Consider the following 19830-nt stretch of genomic DNA (forward strand, 5'->3'; position numbering starts at 1 on the left):
AGCACATCTCCCATTTACAAATCGCTAGATTACCATTCACAGCTCCTTTCATAGGTGATGCATGGAGGGACACCTCTCCCCCCGAGATTGGCCCTCACCAGCCAGGGAGTGGGGGACAACAATTGGTGCCCCTCCCGAGATTGTGGGGGTGCCAAGAGAAACACTAGTGGCATGTCTGGGTTTGCCGGCAGTGGCAATCAGCCACTGGGGGGAACCCTCCCCCAGTCAGTGATTCCCTCCCCCCGCCCCCCAAGTATCAGGAGGCACCAGTCGCCCATGCACCAAGTACCTGCCAGAAATTTGAAAACTTCGGATTTTTGAAACCGGAGCGGTGGCTGGTCCTGGAGCCAGGGTGTGCAGCAGCCGGTCCTGGAGCAGTGGCTGCACATGGGGAAGAACATGGCAGCAGCAGCCACCGCAAGCAAACTTCCCCCTCCACTGCTCTGGGACCAGCCACCACTACTCCCCAATTTAGTGCAGTTTTAAAAAGTGCTGGATTTTTGAGAATTCTGGATATTTGATATCTGGATTTATGAGGCTATACTGTATTTCTTTTTTAAAATTATGCTCTGTGAACTACAAACAGTAGACCCAAAGAGGGAGAAAAAGTAAAATTTTGACTATTCTTAGGATCTTCATTGTCCCTTATGTGTTATAACTTCAATAGAGAAAAAAATAGAGATTTAATTTGTAGTTTCCTACTCAGTTTTCTTTTCCAGGGATATTGGCACTTTCCCCTCTGCTGATTTGAAGAAGCCAGGGTTTTCATTTCCAAAATTTGCTGATCACTACAGCAGGCAAAATATAGCTGAACATATCCATATTCACCTCTCCCCTCCATAGCAACATAGTTGAACCACTGAAGAAGAATGCTGATGCAGACAGCCTTCTTTGGGGCATCCCAAAGTGGTTCTGTGGAAACAGCATAAGGACAAATGTATACTTGGAGTCATTTCAGAGGGGAGGTGTAGCGCTACTTCAGTCCATAAGTGCACCAGTCTAGCAAAATTGCTCCTACTTTTTTGACCCTGAGTGAAGCAGGGTTAAGTTGGGGTATTTTAGCTCACTTGTTTCAACACAGGATCATGTACAAGTAACAGTTACAGTGTAAGACCTGCTGTGCTGTTTTTGAGCAGCAGTGCTCCCCCTCCCTTTTTGCTGCTGTCCATGGCTACAATTTGTGGATTGTGCAATAGTAACGTTTCTTAAACTACTGCCTTCTATAATCTGTTCATTTTTTAACTATTTACAGAGTTAGAGAAGATGTTAGATGGCTCATTTGGTGAAACAAGCGGCTTCCAGGATCCATCTCATATTCCAGATAAGGCAGCTGTAAACTCATTGGCATTTAATGCACTGAAAGATGGAGAGAAATGTGAAGCAACAGAAGATATGCCAAATGGAGAGGAGGATGTTCTTTGTGTACGTCTTACTAGTAGCAAACCTGGAAATCTACAGAAAGTGAAAACAGACCTTCGTTCTAAGAAAAAGCATCTTGATAAAATGAAAGCTGCTGAACTTCAAGAAACCGATGGAGTGACAGGGAACTTTAGAGATGTTCGCTTAAGGAAGTGTGAAAGAGAATTGGATTTCCCTAGATGTAAGCTGTTTGCAGCTGACACATCAAATAGTAGAATGCAGATGCCTTCTGAGAATCAGAAATTTACAAATTTACATGTGCCATCTTCCTTAACCTCTGAATGGTCTCAGCTGGATTTATCAGGTCTTGATTCAGTTGAGTTGGAAAGGAAGTCCTCATCTGATATTTGCTCACAAGTTAATTTATGTAACAAGAAAAATTCACAAGACAAATTAGCACATTCTTTGGACACAAGTACTAACTTTAGTACTTTAGAAACCACTTTACTAAACGCAATGGAAGGACAAAAATGGTTGAATATCAATTTTTCAGAAAACATTGATGATGAAATAAAAATGTATGAAAACAATTCAATTTCTGCAATCTCTCCAAGGTGCTCTGCCTCTACAAGTGTTCAGGATCTCAATTTAGTGAAAGGATGTGCAGCTGAAACAGTTTCCAAAGTGAGCTGCTTTGACTGTAGAACCTTCGTGGAAACTGCAAATTTTGCAGAATGTTCTGTAATTCATGACAACTGCTTTCCCAAACATTTAAAAGAAATTTCTCAATTTTCAATAACTGATGCTGCCTCTCACCCTCTTCTGTATAATGTTTCAACTTCAAATATTCACGATAGCCTAACATGGTCAACAAGCAATGATGACAGCTCTAAAAGATCAGGCCTGAAAAGCATAAATGTGTTACCTAGCCTGAAAAAGAGATCAAAAAAATTTCTTTATACATTGAATGAGACAGTATTGTACAAAGAAGGAAAAATCCAGAAAGACTTAAACACCGAATCTCTTATTCATTCTGCATTATCCCATTCAGAATTTGTATCGCATACCCTTAAAGGTTCAGTCGCAGTCAGCAAGGATGATCAAGGTATGTCTTTTTAGTACAGGGGTCCTCAACCTTTTTTGTACTAGATCCCATTTGTAAACATCAATGGCCTGTTCTGACCCAGTGTGTGAGGCAAGTGGGGGGGAGGAGGGGGCAAGCAGTCCCTTGCAGGCTGGAACCCTGCCAGTCTGGAAGGGAAAAGCTATGGTTTCCCACATTTGTCTCCATTTTTTCAAGCTTGTTAATCCATTTTTAAAATTTGTTCATGACCCATTCATATATTCTTGTGATCCACTTTTGGGTCACGACCCACAGGTTGAGAAGTCCTGTTTTAGTGACGCTTATTTTATAGAACATACTTTTTGTTTTACATGCACTTCAGAGGAATCATTATAGTTTGGAAGGAGAACTGTAGCTCACAGAACTGGTAATAACATCTGGAGTTAGCCCACTGATGGTAATAATGACAGAAATGTTAAACAGTCTGGTTAGCCTATGTGAAATGTATTGGACTAATTTCTAGTCATTATTGTCATCTTCTTGGTATTAAAGAGGATCGAATGGACATGCAGAATATTCAGCACCTTCAAATTTTGGAGGATGTTTTTTTCAAAGTCAAGACTGACTAAAAAGTATTATTATAGAGGGAACCTTTAATTTCCATTGCCTCTTTCAGGAGCATTAAACCTTTTTTAAAAATTTGCTAAAGTATATATCTACTCTGATAGTGTACTTTATAATTTATTTTCAAAAGCTGTGCATTTTACAAGAATTATTACATCAAACTCAAAAATCAAGGATCCTTTCTTGTGTGAAGTATATACTACTGAACATGAATGTTCATCCATCGAAAGATGGACACCACCTCCTCTAATTCAATTTAATAAAAACAATTGATTTGTTATTCAGATCATATCAGATTCACTGGTCAGTTATCAGACCATAATTGAGTCATATAAGGCCACAGTCCTGTGAACATTTACACACTTTAAATCAATAAGCCATTCATGGTAGTAAAGATAAGTAGGTACTTAAGTACTAACAGCTTTAGAGCCATAATTTTGTGAAAGGACTTATTTGTTTAGCTGCCACTTTTTTGAAAAAGTGAGAATTGCTGTGTTACTTCTGTTGATTGACGTGTCAGATTAATTTACAATATTTCCTATTTTTTTTTTATAGAGCTTCCAGTTCTCTCTGCTGAGGGAAAATGTTTACTGTCAGAGACTGAGGAAAAGTCTGTGTCAAGCAAGTATGCCACCAAAACAGATGTTGCAAATAACTCCTCTACTAGTTCTTTCAATAATGGACTGGTGCATCACGAGTTGAAGGATGTAGTAAAAAATAAGAGAGAGGAGCATCGACCTGTTACATCAGATATGGCCAGTACTTGGAGAGACTATTTAGTGGATGCTTCAAATACTAATGCTGTTCCAAGTATAAAGCATAAAGTTTTAGTCACAGCATGCTTCTTCACAACGAAGTATTCCAAAATGGACTTTGGTAGGACTATACCGTCCCCTAAAAAAGATGTGGTAGATGGAAATACCAATATTAATCTGAATGTTACTGTAGCACCTCAACAGGGACCACAGTGTAGACAGACTTCTAGTGATAATGATCACTTGATTGAATTTGAGTTAGAACCAGTTTCTGTGACAAACTGTAACTGCAGCAATAGCTTGAGTGAAATCAACCTTGACAAAAATAACAGCAATAGTATACATTGCAATAGAAGTACATCAACAAAAGTAAATGATGCTACTAACAAGTTGCCAATACATGAATGTAAAGGAATAATTAATTCACCATTGAAAATACAGTCATATAAGAATTCTAGCACTGTGCTAAAGGGAGGGAACAAAACGGATGGAGGTTTGTTTTTAAAAGTTACAGCTGATAATCAAGAAACCGAGTCTGCTGAAAATGATGAAAATAAGTTTCAGACAGCTGCTAACAAAAACATAGTAGGCGTAGAAAGTGGCAATAAAGTGTTGGATCTCACAGATCTTAGTTCTTTACCAGAGGTAATTTCTGAGAAATCTACGTTGCCACTGCTGCAAGATGTACCAGCTTTTAGTGCACAAGAGTCTGTTTCAACTAAGGCTCAAAAAGCAAGACTTGTGCTTCTATCAAAGAAAGGACCAGAGCCTAATGCAGAAGATAAACATCATATAATGAAGGCAGTTGAATTTCCTTTAAAATGTACTGCATCAGATAACAATATAAATTCAATAACATCTTTATGTTTCAACAAAAAAGCCAAAGAAAATTCTGAAAACAGAGAGAAATGGCTAGGACATGCAAGCTTTAGTGCACACAGTTTAAAACAGAGGTTTGATGGCTTCCGAACTGCTTCCAATAAGCAGATCAAACTCTCTGAAAATAGCATAACAAGAAGCAAAATGCTGTTCAAAGATATTGAGGATGAGTGTCTTAAAGACTTGTCCACAGATGGAATAAAAAGCATTTCAAATAAAGTTGCAAGCAAAAGTAAGATTTCTTCAGTCTTGGAAAATAAATTGGACACTAATTCTTCCTCTAGTTCTGATTCACAAGCAGGTTTGGCTGAATTTAATAATCCACATTGTATTTTATTTAAAAGCATGCATTCATCTTTTCAAAACTTGCCTGAAAATCAGCAACAGTTACCTGAACAAAACCGAACTTTGACAGCAAGCCAAGAAGCTGAAATCACTGAACTTTCTAACATACTAGAAGAAACAGGTAGCCAGTTTGAATTTACACAGTTTCGAAACAGTGTAACACAGAATAATGCATCTGAATTATCTGTAAGTGTAGGTACCAGTGAAATGATTAACTCAAAGAATATTTCTGGTGTGTGTAAAAATTCTGATTCTGTTGATGATTTTGAAACTGAAGTTAAAATAAGTGACAATTTTTTGAGTAAGTGTGCAGACACAGAGTCTAAAATGGTGGGCAATAAAAAAGAAGACAATTTTAATCTCCAGAAATATAACTGTGAAGAGGTTGCTTCTAATTTACATGCAAATGAAAATAGGATGCATTGTATACCGATTTTCTCCATTCCTGTGCAAGAAACATTTTCTAATTTAGAAGGCTTTTGTTCAGCTGGAGGCAAAAAAATACATATTTCTAACAAGGCTTTGACGAGAGCTACAAAGTTGTTCAGTGACCTGGATGATGGTAGCGAAATGCTGAAATTCACTGAAATAAATACAAAAAGTAGATGTTCAAATAAATGCATGTCTTCTAATTGGAATGTTTCTAGATGCCCAACAGAAGAGGGCAACTGCTGTGCAACAAGTTTAAAAGATACACAGGTGGCTTCTGAGCAGACATCTCAAAATAATCAAAAACACATGGAAAATAAACCAAAAAATGATGGTGAAAATATCCATATTATTGGGAGTACTGAAGTTAATAACCTAAAAGATAATGCACAATATTCTGTTCTTGAAATGGGAAATAGTCTACCATCTAGTGAAAGCCATGCTCAGAGTCTGAAAATCTTACAACAGCTACCAAACCAGGGTGACACTCAGGTTAAGTCTAATTCTCAAGAAGGTTTGTCAGATCTAACATGTTTCGGAGAAGCAGCTAAAACTGAAGAGATGTTTACTTTAAATATTTTGGATGAAATTGAACAACTGGATCATAATACAAAAGAACAAAAAATAAGTTCAGGTCATAAATGTTTATCACAAAATTTTCAAACTGTAACTAATATATCAGTTTCTGAGGCACTGTTGGATGAAGCCCCACATTTGCTTCCTGAACCATATGCAGAAAAAGAATTGAATAATGTTTTTTCAATCCTCAATAGGCAAATGACAAATAGTATTAGCAAAGAAGGCACAGATACAATTTCTGTCCAAAAAAGTACTAACATGAACCAAGATGAAACCAAAATGTGCTTTGACCATTATCAAATTAACATCCGACAAGACAGAGACTTTAAAATCAAAGATACAATGCAGAACAGTGTTACTGGTTTCCATACTGCAAGTGACAAGAAAATTACAACTGCTGATGAATCTTTGGCTGAAGCAAAACTGTTTTTTGCAGAAGAAAATATATTCTTTGAGAATGAACACAATGGCAATTTTGAGGACCCTGAGATTCAGTCTTTAAATGAAAAGAAAGGTAACAAAACATTTGTAGGAGATTGTGAATTGTTTATGGAAAACACTGCTAAATGTATTGAAGAAAAGCTTGATCTTACAGATAACCCTGTTTCTAAAAAACCTGGAAAAGATGCATTTAAACTTATAGTACAAAGTAGTTCAACTGAAAAAACAGTTAGGGAAAATCTTTCATTAGAGAGCAATGTGTTGGCTAACTTGGCCAATGAACCTGAAAAATATGCAGAAGCTTTTTATTCAAAAAGACCTATTGCTGTGGACTTTGGAAATTTAGATTCAGAATTTTATACTGAAAGTGGAAAAAATGTTGTAAGTAAAGTTTCTTTGTTGGAGACAGAGTCTTTTGGAGAGAGAGAGCTGGAAAACTCGTCAAGAAAAAGTGATGCCTCAAAACATACATTGCTTGTTTCTAGTACTGACCAGACTACAGATACGCATGTAACGCAAGTTTCCCACACTTCCATAGAAAATCCTGTACACGAAAATGCACAGAGTATTTTAACAGTTAAGGATGATAAAAATAAATGCCATGATTGCTTTTATAAAAGTTTGGGCAACTTTTCAGATAGCTCTTTTGTTAAATGCCATACAAAGGGGGCTGACTGTGAAAATTCAAATGATATGTGCCATATTATAAACTGCGTCTCGGAAAATATACCTAATACTTGTCGAGAACAGCCACTGACAAGTCTTTCTTCAGACAAAAACAATTTTATTAGTTTCAAAGATACATTTCATAATAAAAGTTGGATAAATCCAAAAAATGATTTAAAACTTCTGGGTGCTGAAAATACTCTGAAAATTTCAGCAACAAAAGTAGAAAGTTCTGTTTCAAAGCCACTGAAGGATGGACCATTTGTTTTCAGTACAGCAAAAGGTAAAACAGTCACTGTTTCTGAGGATGCACTGAAGAGAGTCAGACAGCTGTTTCCAGAAAATCCTGATAACCCTGCAAAACAGAATATTAAGACTAAATTGGAAATTAATCAAGTTGATGTTACAACAGATTGCTTGAAGACCTTTGAAAACACCAACTGCCCCACTTTTAATAATTCAGTAAATGTAGAGAAGACTGAGATGGATAATGTATCTACAATCCATTTCCCTAATGCAAATAAGAACAATCATAAAGATAAACAAACACTATACCAGAAGAGAAATGCATCTGCAGATCTTGGATCTGAGCCAAGTTCTCAGTCACTGTCCTTTCAAATGAAAAATAAATTTTCTGGTATATATAAATCTCCTAAAAAGCTAAATCATCCTGGAGACTTTCCTGCAGGTAATCTAGGTTTTTTTAGCACAGCAAGTGGTAAACATGTACAATTATCAGAAGATTCATTAAAGAAAGCTAGACAGCTTTTTTTTGAAATGGAAAATAATTCATTAGATGAGCAACAGAGCATTTTGGATATGAAATGTGGCTATAAAGTATCTTCAGTTGGGGAAAAAATAGGGAAGGGTGGAACTGCAAGTGCTTCAGTACTTGTGAACACGGAGTTAGTAAAATCACAAGGAAAAAACCCTCCAAATCCGGAACTCATTCTGAGTCCTCCATTTGGATTCAGCACAGCAAGTGGAAAGAAGGTGCTAGTCTCTGAAAATGCTTTTCATAAAGTTACAGGAATCCTAAGAGATTTTGATAATATTGCCAGCACCAAATGTTGCTATGCAGATCACATTAATTCAATGCAAGGTTCTGGTTCAGCTATTAAAACTTCAGTTAATTATGTTGGTATGGCTAAAGCAGGAGTTGAAATCAAGAATTCAAGAATTCAGGAAACTTGCAATAAAGAAACTGACTTACCAGGAATCTCTCATGAAACAAAGCCTTTAGAAAACATTTGCAATAAACCTTTGGGCTCACCCCACAGTGAGGAGGACAAGCACTTAACACTATTAAAAAATGCCTTTATGCTAAAGGAGTCCTGCTCTTCAAAAAATGAGCATCAAAGGATGGGAAAAAATAGTAAAGTAGTTTTGTGCAGTACTCTTACTAAACCAAAGCAGGGTGTTTATCTTACATGCTCCCAGATTCCAGAAAACTATTTGGAAACAGAAGTGGTGGAAAGTGCCAAGGCTTTAATGGAAGACTGTGACCTCACTGATTATGAACTACAAAATAGTACCAAAAAGTCCCTTTTGGCATGTAGAAAGATGGATAAAAACTTTCAATTAAACATGAGAATGGGGAAGAGACGCATGGCAGAGCAAATCTCAGTTGGTAAGTCTGTGGCTTATTAAACTCTGTTAAAGTTTATTTAATTTCACATTATGGAATAGCTTAGAGCAGGCGTGCTCAACCCCTGGCTTGCAGGCCAGATCTGGCTTGCAGTGCTGTTATGTGGACCACAGAGCTCCTTAGTGGTTCTGGGAATTTGGCAGTGGAGTAGTGGCCTGCTTCCCTGCTAACAGTTTCCTGGACTTGTGGGGAGCCTAGGCCCTGCATGTTGGATAGGCTGCACAATCCAGAGTGCAGGCAAGAATGGGGGCAGCACCAGGCCCCATGGGCCAGTCCTGGCAGGAGAGGGCTCTGCCAGGTGCGAGGGGCCCAGTCCTGGCATTAGGGGCTCAATTCAGTCTGCAGACTGGACTCTTGTCACTCATCTGGCCTGCAAGGCCAAAAGCTTAAGCACCACTGATTTAGAGTGGTGGTACAAAACCAGTCCTGTTCCACGAGCCAGGTGGGTTGTATGGGGCTACTTTGTGGGCCAGAACATAGGGTTGACCAGCAGGATCAACGTGGCCCACAAGTCATAGGTTGAGTACCTCTGGCTTAGAACATCTTACTTTTTTTTGGTTTAAACTGATTTCAGGTAATCTAGAGGTTGGGTCCTGTCATCTGAAAATTGCTTTGTGGTGTCAGTAAGAATGGTTTCCCAAGGAGCGAAGGGAGGGAGAGTGACTGGCTCCTTTACAATCTGCTGGGAACTGAGGCTATAGTTCCTCTGTGGTGAGCTCTGCTTATCTGTTTGGGCATCCTGCTGCCACCGTCACAGTGGTAAAGAGGGGTTCTGCTACAGTGGGGACAGCTACTGCCCTTGTAGTGGCAACAGCAAAGCTGCCTCCTGACAGCAGACACCCCAACGATCATGGGAGCAGAGACTGCTGCTGGGAAACCAGCGCTATTAGCTGAAAAGGACATCTTCATTGGTGTTTGTAATCTGTAAAGTTGCTAATTTTGTTTTGGCACAACTGCTTAAATGTTGAGTTTAGAAGCTAGTTATATTATATTGAAATTAATAGGAAATTCACTTTTAAAAGACTGTGCTTTCCTTTTAACTTATTATCCATATGTATATACTATTTTGGGTGCATGTACATACTTGTCAAGTATTTGAGGTTAGGCACTTTACCCTGGCACCCTTACAACACTTGTATATCCCATCTTTCTTTGTACTCTGTACTGAAAACATAAAGAAAGGGCAGTGGTTGCTTTCCATCCTTTTCAACAGACTGCTCAAGATCAAAGTGCTAAAGTCTGTTCCAGACTATGCTTGATCTACACCTATTTAAAAACAAACAACAAACATGCTTTGTTTTGTTTGTTTCTGAATCATAATTTGCTTTTAATTAGTTTTCTATCTTTCTGGTCTATTTTTCAGTAAGATGTAAGCCTCCTTTAGCCTTTCAAGTAGCCTCCTATGGCTACAGAAGCTCCATTTGTCCTATCTGCTTCCAGCAGGTTTCTCCCTTGACCATCAGCATGGCTTCCCTTGATTTGAATATATAACTTTCCTATGGTGCAATTTTTTTCTGCAGTAATGGTCAGGTAGATTTAAGTATCCTTACTCATCACCCTGGGAAATATACTGTTTGGAAATCATTCACTTCCTTGTCTTAGAACGGGGCTGGCAAAACGCGGCCCAGGGGCTGGATGCAGCCCAGGCCATTCTATCCAGCCCACAGGGCCTCCAAAAAATTTAGGAAATTAATATTAATCTGCCTTGGGCTGCCTGTCATGTGGCCCTTGATGGCTTGCCAAAGCTCAGTAAGCGGCCCTCTGCCCAAAATAATTGCCCATCCCTGTCTTAGAAGGACCTTGTCTTAGTTAGACCCCAGGTGTAGCTTCTGAAAAAATCTATGCAATCAAGTTTAGACCCTACAATGCAGAATTTAGCAGGTTACAGAACTTCCAGAGGCATGAATACCTTTTAGTGGTGCCAGAGGAGTTTCCAGTGAGTGTAGGCCCAAAGAAAATTCCAGGGAAAATCCCTGGGGGTCTTTAGAGAGGCATTTGCCTTTTCTTTGTACTTTTGGCCTTGTTGGATCCCAGGGAACTCTAAAACCAGTGTCGGGTTCTAAGGCATGTCTTTTTGGTACGTCAGACAAAAGCAAGCACCAAAGCTCTGTTTTGGCTTTCTGTTGACCAAACCATTGGAAAGCCAGCATGTCAGCGCTGTCTTCTTTCATACCCATCTGCTGGTTCCAGTATTTTGTGGTGCCGCTTCTTTTTCAGCACAGAGTAACCTAACAGTCTTTAGAGAGAAGCATGTGACCTCCATACTGCTGCCTCAGGTTTTTCTGGTTTCCAGTTAAGTGCTTGCAGGGACCCTTTCAAAAACAGCCTTTTTCAGTTGTGGGCCCTGCATTCAAAGAAATAGGTTTTCTTTTTCTGGGATTGTGATAATCTGTCTCAGTACTATACTTTCATGCCCAGACTTTGGCTGTCAAATTCCTTGAAAGGAAAGAATTTCCAGACTCAGTCTCTGAAATGGAGAGGTTTCTTGATGCTAGTCTGCTGTCCTCTCTGTTCTGACAGTGAAATGATTCTTTTTTATTGCGTCCCAGGTAGAGAGGTTTTCAGGGGCTTCCAAACAGCTTGAGCTTTGCAGTTTTCAATTGATGAGACTAATGAATCCTCACACAGACTCATGTGCATTTTGCAAGTCTGTATCTGACAAGATTACCTTCCCCATCAATGAGCCAATGGTGAACCTTGTCAGAATGACATGACAGACACCAGCCGTCTCTATCTAGAAAATTCATCATACAATAGGTTGAGAGATTAGATCAGGTCCTTCCAGGTGCCAGCATATTTCTGTATGCCATCTTCCATAGTCATAGCAGCAGCTTAACAGAAGACAAGAAGGTTTTGTAGCAGCCTGAAGAATAATGGACCAGATAAACTGGACTTGCTAGGGGAGCCATCTTACTCCTCCACCAATTTGCAATTTCACAGAGTCAACAACAAGGTAAGACTAGCTCAGCCTGATTTCAGAATTCATGAACCCCTGCCACTTTTTGTTGATAGGCTGCCACCAGACTTTTGGGAAATTCAAGGGGCAGCTTGTGAATACATGTTCATACTTCCCCTCTTCTTGGAATCCCTAACACTCTTGGATTCTGTGGCTGAAAAGAAACCGAGAAGCAGGAAGCATGTACAACCATTTATGCCCTCTGCACAGAGTGTGAAGAGAAGCAAGATACATGAAGCCTGATTAATAATGCTAGGAGTAAAATGTTTCTGAGCTTGCATTTGTGGTAGAATGTGCATATGAATAATGCATCCTGAATTCCAGTACTTGATAAGTAACTTCCCATTGTTTTGTTCCAGAAGAACCTCCAATTAAAAGGCAACTATTACCTGAATTTGACAGAACAAAGGATCCCCATAAATCTTTGAATGCTTCAAAAAGCACTCCTGATGGTAATTTTTAAAATCTATATCCTATATAGTAATTTGTGGTATGAAATGTCACAAATAGAATTCTGTATCAAGCTCTTAATTTCTGCACAAAATCTCATGTAGAATTAAGATTTTGTAAATGTTTTTTCTATTAAATAACTATATAAGGCAAAATTACTCTCCACACCAACCAGCCTTTCCACACTTTAAATTCTCAAACTCCAAAGTTACTAAGATACCTTGTCAATAGGCAGATTTTTACTGTAAAACTTTCTACAAAAATGTGGAAGTGTGAGTTAACATTGACACCTAAAACATACTTTCAGGAACATACTTGCTGAGAGACTTTAAGATCACAGGCCATGGGGTCTGGCTGGAGCCTGTGTTTTTTGGACCCCAGGAGGTGAGCACTGCCCCCAGGCATCCTCTCCTTTCTGTGGCCGCTGAATTCAACAGGGAGGCAAAGGAAGGGATGGGATGGGATGGGAGGCACAGCAGCAGCATTCACCCCCTGGGTTCTGGTGCCACATGAAGGTAAGAAGAGCTCTTACCAGCCCCCACCACAACCAGCCTGTGAACTCAAGAGCTCGCTGCTCTCACAGAGTTCTTGCAGAATCCACACTGACCGGGCGCTGAGCTCAGAGAGAGCTTGCTGTGCACATACAGCTGAATTTACTGCAGGAATCTACTGCATGTTCTCTGTTTGATAACTTGAGCCAATTCCATGGGGGACCTTGAACCAAGCAGCAGAGCACTGGGGTGATATGTTTTTGGCAGTGGATGTTAATGAAGGGATAAGCTGCTGCATTTTGGACTAACTGATCCTCGTTAAAGCATCTATGATTACATTTTGGTGTGGAGTGTAGCAGTTCACTTAGTATGTCGCAAACATACACTGTTAACATGAAGAAATCATATGACAGTCTTAAAGCCAGTAACATGTTGATGAAGCTGTTTAAAGTTAGAAGCAGTGAGAAGTTCAAAAGAATTCATGGATCAGTTTAAGGCTCTGAATTGATAATGTGAGAGCTGGTGTAACATGCAGAAGATAGAACTCCGAAACATATTACATTAACGTAACTTACATCTTGACTTGGCTTGCTTCTGCCTGTTATCCTTTAATCTGGGTACTGATTTTAGCCACATATTAGTGTTGTAGAGAGGCCAACCTTTTCATTTCCCTACCTTGTATGGGTGGTACCTTTTACTGATTCTTTTATAACACAGAAGTCTTTTGCAGCCAAAAAAAGGTGGTGGAAACTATTTCCATAAGATGCACAGTTCAGTGTTTTATGTTTAGGCTTGGCAGAATTCAATTTTTATTTTTTAATAATTTTGATGGATAATATCAATGTTTGTTTATTTTTTAGCATTTATTTTGTTTTTTATCAACTTAAATGTTAAGGATTGCATGAAATTAGGGTGTGGGGGACAGACAATTTATTAATGACAAACTTAACTACTGAAGAATTACCACCAGCTGAGCAACAGGCTGCCATCACTCCTGGCTCCACTCGTCTGCTGGTAGCTTCTTTGTCTGCTTTGTCACTTTGTTGTCTTCTGTTCCTAGTCCCCTGGGGTTTCTAGAAGTTGCAGTCCAAACTGCAGTCAGCACAGTGGGACTCTTCCCCCTGTCATCACGCACTCGATCAGCCATTTTTTTTTTCTTTACATCCCCTTTCTTTTATTATCAAAATATTTTTCATCAGTCTGTGAGTATGAGGTGAAATCAACATTTATCAATGTTTACTGATTTAAAAAAAACAAATCTTGCCAAGCCTACTTAGGTTGCATCTACCTTACTTGTCCCTTTTCAGGGATACCTTTTACAAGAAGTTTCTCAGAGGGCTAACTCACGTTTACAGGTGGGAGTTAAAGATCTTTCTTCCTTGGATTTATATACTCACTTCACCCCAAAAAGGATCAGGGAGGTTCACAATAAGACAGACACAAGGCTCCTAGACTGACTATCTTGTCTTGAAAAACTAGGCTTTTATTTTAAAGACTTCCTGATTCCCAAGAAGAAAAGTGGATGGACACCCATTCTCAGGATCAGTAAATTCAACATCCTAATCTGATGTATCAGATACAGAATGGTCATTTTTATCATTCATAATCCCTTCACTAGGTCACAGAAACTGGTTCAAAGTTCTCACCATGAAGAATGCTTATTTTCATGTAGACATTCATCCAAGAAACAGGTTTCTCAGTTTCCTAATTGCCACAAGTTGCTACATCAAGCATGTTTAGAAAGATAATCACAAGCACTTTTATACCCATGTCAAATGTATAAAAGTGTCCCTGTACCAAAATGACTGGTTTATAAAATGTACCTCCATTGACACAATTCATCAATTAATACAATCCTAAACCTGTTCAGAGTTCTAGGGCTTATGATGATAAATGCAGAAAAAATCACTCTGACATCAGCTGCACCACAAAATGTATTACAATAGTTCTGTACTCTAAAAACGGAAAAGAGTTTTTACTCTGCAACAGCTTTCAGGCTGCATCCTCTTTGAGTTGACATCAGCATTCCCTCTAAGCTGTGTGGTGTGCGTGGCTGCACAGGCGCACCTGGCAGCGCAGCATGAGCAGACCTGCGCAGCCATGTGCACCATACAGCTTAGAGCAGGGGCGAGCAAAATGAGGGCCGGATGCGGCCCACCAGGTCATTATATTTGGCCCACGGGACTCCTAAAACTTTAGAAAATTAATATTTGTGTGCCCCTGGCTGCCTGTTATGTGGCCCTCGATGGCTTGCCAAAACTCAGTAAGCAGCCCTCTGCCTGAAGTAATTGCCTGCCCCTGGCTTAGAGGGAACACTGCTTAACATCCAGTATTATCTTGCCTTTGCTTTCCAGTTTGTGCAGCATGTTATACCTGTGAACCCCCTCACACAAGATACATTTCAAGTCAGTGCATGTTGTAAGTAAGCACAACCTGTTGTAGGCAAGTATAACCTAGACATGCTGGTTATACATCCTTCAAAGAATTGCATGTCTGTGGAATGGTGGAAAAATGAAAGCACAATTTTGTAGCATGCAGCCAAGCAGAGCAGTGTGTTTCAGAATCATTCTGAATGGTATGGTAAGTTGTACCTTATTAGGAGATTGTTTTGTGATTATTTGGTCAGATCAGCTTATTTCCCATCCCCCCAATACTCTTACTGCCAAGAATCCTTAATGAGTTGAAACAGAGCAAGACAGTTTTCACACTAATAGCTCCAGCGTGGCTGTACTACACAGTTTTGCATATCCTTCAGCCCACCTCACCTCCTATCCTTGCCTCTTGTGGCAGCCCTTCTTGTGCAGAATGGGGGGAGAGGGGGGTCAGGTCATCTCAACATTTTTTCCCTCCAGTTTGCAGTGGGTAGTATCTAATTTTAGTAAGCACTTGTCCAATCCAGCCCATTTAGTAGAAGAGAATTTACAAGGAAAGCTTTCAATTCTAAATGGAATAGAACTTAATCATGGCATGATCAGTGTCAGATTTTTGTTATCTGCATTGATTGTTGCTAGATACACTAGAGTCTAGTGGTTCGCAACCATTTGACTTGAGGCAGCCCTTGGAATTGCTAGCTCTTTGGTTTTGTTTTTGGGGGTTTTTTTACTCAAAATAATAAGAACTCACGACAGAATGTTTTTAAAAGTACGGATTTATATTTAAAATTTCTGGGTTTGTATTGTGAATTGCAGTTGCACACCTAACAGTGCTAACATTGTGTGGCACCTCATGGCACCCTTGAAAAGCACTCCAGGGTGCTGCTCAACTGTGGTTGAGAATCACGGCCCTCTGTCTGGCCTATGTATTCTCCCCCTCAAAGGATTGCAGGGTAAGAACCTTTTCCTCAATTCTTTGAGAATTTATTTGGCATCTCTTGGGGATTTCTTCCTTCCTGCTGAAAGTTCCACAGTATTTGTACTTCCAGTCAGCAAGATTTCTCAAAGGTCTTTCTTATTAAAAGGGTCTTTCTACCTGTATCTAAACTGCCTCCATCATGGGAACTCAGTTTGGTGTTTACATGCCTAAAAATGAATTTGAGTTATCAGGCTCTTTGAGCTATTACACCATGTCATCAAAAAAGTAGAATTCTTTATAGGTATAACATCCACTAAGGGATGGTATAACATCCACTAAGAGATAAGAGGAAGTCTTTGCAGCATTTCCTAGACAACTTACTTCCTTTAATGAGAGAACGAGAAGTAATACAGTTTACACAAACAAATTAAAAAACGAATTTCATCTTGCATCCAGCTATGTTAAGAGTTTTTGAGACCTTGACTGTTACCAGTATCAAAGCTCATCAAACCAGGATGCAAGCTGCAGTAGCCTCTACTATTTATTCATCATCAGTATTTGTAGGGCATTGCCCCCAGGGCCTATTTGCATGTTTTCTAGACACTATTTGTAAGTAGTAGAATTTACATACCCCTTTGTCTTTTGGTAGGACAGTCCTGGTTTTAGTCCTTAAAGTATAAGTACCTGAAGCCTTTAAAAGTAGTGTATAGTGTTTGAAAATCTCTCCCACAAGAATGTACACAGAGAAAAGCATGCCAGAACAAATGAAAAGAACAACAAGAAAAAGAGGTTGCAAACCAATTTAGTACCTGAAATTTCTGTTGTTTCTGCATTTCACTGCCTGCTCTCTGCACATAAGCACAATGCATCTCCTAGTACTTTGCTTATTTATCAGGTATTGAATCTTTCTAGTGGCAATCAGCTGATGAGAAATAGATCTGTACCCAAAGGTGATTTACATAGCACTTTTGTACTTATTTGTCAATTTAGTACAACCTATTTTTACTCATTAAGTGGCAAGCTAAGGAAACCTAAACAGTCCTTTAAAATCAAAGAGGACTTAATGCAAAGTCAATTATTTACCTTCAAAATAGAAATGGAGAAAAAGGTATTGTGTTGTCTGTATTCATACAAAAGTGCCATTTTAATGTGCTCTATAAATAGTCATGTGATATTGTGTTTCTGTGTATTTACTTTTAGGTACAATCAAAGACAGAAGAAAGTTTATATACCATGTTCCTTTAAAACCGGTAACCTGTAGTCCTTTTAGGTAAGAGATGTATACCATACAGGGCTTATTTCTAAAGCAATTGTTTTGGATAAAAAAAGAGAATATATTTTCCTACAGATTGATTCTTTTTACTTTTTCTATAGTAATTTCCTACAACATTTTCTAAAGAAAAGAGCTAATCAATTTTAGTTCAAAATATAGAGGCAACATCTAAATTGTTGCCTTTGTTGAAACAGTAACTGCAGTATTCCACAGAAATACAAAAAGAAACAATATATTTGAATTCAAATTTGATTTTTTCTGAAATTAAAAAAATGCATTAAATCTGTTTTTATTTGTGAAAAAAAGAAAAGTATTTCAAGTTGACAGAATTGAAAAAATTCCACCCAGGCTGCCCTTCCCTCTCCCACCTTCCATTGCCTATCACCATTCCTGGGGGTAGCATGACCAGCTGGATTGTGAAATCCCATGGCTGGGGATCTTTTGCAGTGTGCCAAGTGCAGTGTACCAAGAGGTGGTGGGCAAAGGCTGGACTGCACCATGCTACCACATGGTATTGGTTGGGGGTGGGGGGGCACGGACCATGTGATTTAAGGAGGCCCATGTAGAGTGAGGTGGGAAGAGCTATGTGATGAGGGGAGAGCACAGTGCTGCATTTAGCCCCCTATGGTATATGGCTGGGTGGCCTGCAGTCCCTAAGCACTCACAAATTAAAGAACGAAATTTAAAGTTTTCTGATAAATTAAAGGTTTTTGATAAACTCAACTACCTCTGTTCAAATATTTTTATCCATACAGTGCTACTAAGGTACGACAAGAAGTCAGGAATCCTAATTTTACTCTACCTGATCAAAATTTTAAAGGATTTATATCTAAATCTGACACTTCTTCAAGCAGTATTTCAAGTTGTTTTACTCCACTTAGTAAGACCTCAGCTGAGAAAAGTGAGAAAACAAAAAATCTGGATATACAAAGCAAAACTGCCAAATTTTTTGTTCCACCCTTCAAAACTAAGTTGGATGATTTGGCAGATGAAAAGCTTGACAACAAAACACTGGACTCATTGACTAACAGCAATATGAATGTAGATAAGGAACAAAAAGATGCCTTAGTTCAACAAAACACTGGTGAAGGTGAAGCTTATCAGTCAGATGAGAGAGATTGCACCAAGCATGCAGCAGCCAGAAATTTGGGAAACGACGGTGCAGGTATTTTTAGGGGAAAGTTTTGCTCAGTTATCTGTTGTGAGCACTAGTTGTCTGAAAACATTCCTGAAGTTTTTGCACCTTACTGTTAAATTCTTGCTTTTATTTTTAAACCTACATGTAGAAACGTTAGGAAATACTGTTGTTTTTTCCTCTGATTTGATTTTGAGCTGTTACTTTCATAGCATTTTCATTTATGGATATGTTTTTAGTTATTCAAGTACATTAGCATTTTTAGACATGCAGCAATGCTTAGAAAACGTGCAATTTTCATTTCAGGTATTCAGATTTTATTTAATATTTGATTGTTTTTGTCTAATATAAGGGTATTATAGAGGCATTATGAAATGGCCACTAATAATTAGTTTATTTATTATAAATGGATATGTTTGTTTGCATCACCAATATTTCTTAAGATGTAGGCCCAATTATGCAAACACTTCTGGGATTTCAGAGAGGCATAAAAGTATTAGGTGGTCAGGATTCCTTGATCTTCATTGGGAGGTAAAATATTACTTCTTTTAGCCTCTTCTGAAAATCCCAGATAATAAGTAATTTACACAACTTTAAATTAGTTTAGTTTTCCACCACAGGACTAATGATGTGCATAAACTTAACGTGCATAAGTGTATGCAGAGTTAGCTCTGTTGGTTGCAAATAAACAGACGCTGTATAAAACTTTAGAGTTAAACATTGCCCCATTATTTGTTTATCAGTGAAAACAAAATTAGGCTTCAGAATTAGTTTGTGTTTAATTCTATTTGGACTGTACTTATTGGACAAAACATTTTTAATGGTTTCCAATAAACAATGCTTATTAAAGAACATTTTGAAATTTAAATTGGGGCAAATTGTAAAAATCTGTGAAGTATGTTGCTTGTGCAGTCTGATTGTATCACAATGGGATTTGAATGGTTTTTGGTTTTTGTCCCCCTGGCCCCTTATCAGATTTGACCAATATGATTACAAATCTGCACCAGGCCAGAAATCTGCAAGAAATGAGAATTGGAAAGAAATTTAGACAAAATATTCAACCACAGCCAGGCAGTCTTTATATCATGAAAACATCTACAGTAAAAAGGATCTCTCTTAAAGCTGCAGTAGAAAACAACTCTCTTCATATTTATTCCACAGAACAGGTACATTTTTTGTATTGTATTTCATGTTAATATTACGTTTCAACTTGTTTAATATATATATTTAAATAAAATGTCTCCCTTTGGATTTTATAGCCAAACATTACAGTAATACATTTTTAAGGGCATTGTTCTAAAAGGAAAACATTTCAGTTTTAGTCATTTCATAGTTTCATGGTTAGTAGGGTCGGAAGGGACCTGAGCAGATCATCGAGTCCGACCCCCTGCCATGGCAGAAAAAAGTACTGGGGTCAAATGACCCCAGCAAGGTGTTCGTCTACCC

The 19830-nt window shown here is 38.6% G+C and overlaps 1 protein-coding gene across 2 annotated transcripts in view; it reads left to right on the forward strand.

The window, feature by feature from the left end:
- BRCA2 (BRCA2, DNA repair associated) overlaps positions 1 to 19830 on the forward strand; it is an 86393-nt gene that overhangs the window by 34306 nt on the left and 32257 nt on the right. The window contains exons 10-15 of one of the 2 annotated variants that reach the window (XM_019524518.1): positions 1253 to 1735; positions 3602 to 8770; positions 12104 to 12196; positions 17177 to 17246; positions 18005 to 18414; positions 19360 to 19550. In XM_019524518.1, the coding sequence (XP_019380063.1) occupies positions 1253 to 1735; positions 3602 to 8770; positions 12104 to 12196; positions 17177 to 17246; positions 18005 to 18414; positions 19360 to 19550 (6416 nt within the window). The remainder of the gene's footprint in view (positions 1 to 1252; positions 1736 to 3601; positions 8771 to 12103; positions 12197 to 17176; positions 17247 to 18004; positions 18415 to 19359; positions 19551 to 19830) is intronic. The other variant, XM_019524519.1, reaches the window with a different exon arrangement.

Source organism: Gavialis gangeticus, unplaced genomic scaffold, assembly GCF_001723915.1.
Source record: "Gavialis gangeticus isolate Ggan-Ray unplaced genomic scaffold, GavGan_comp1, whole genome shotgun sequence".
NCBI classification, from domain to species: domain Eukaryota; kingdom Metazoa; phylum Chordata; order Crocodylia; family Gavialidae; genus Gavialis; species Gavialis gangeticus.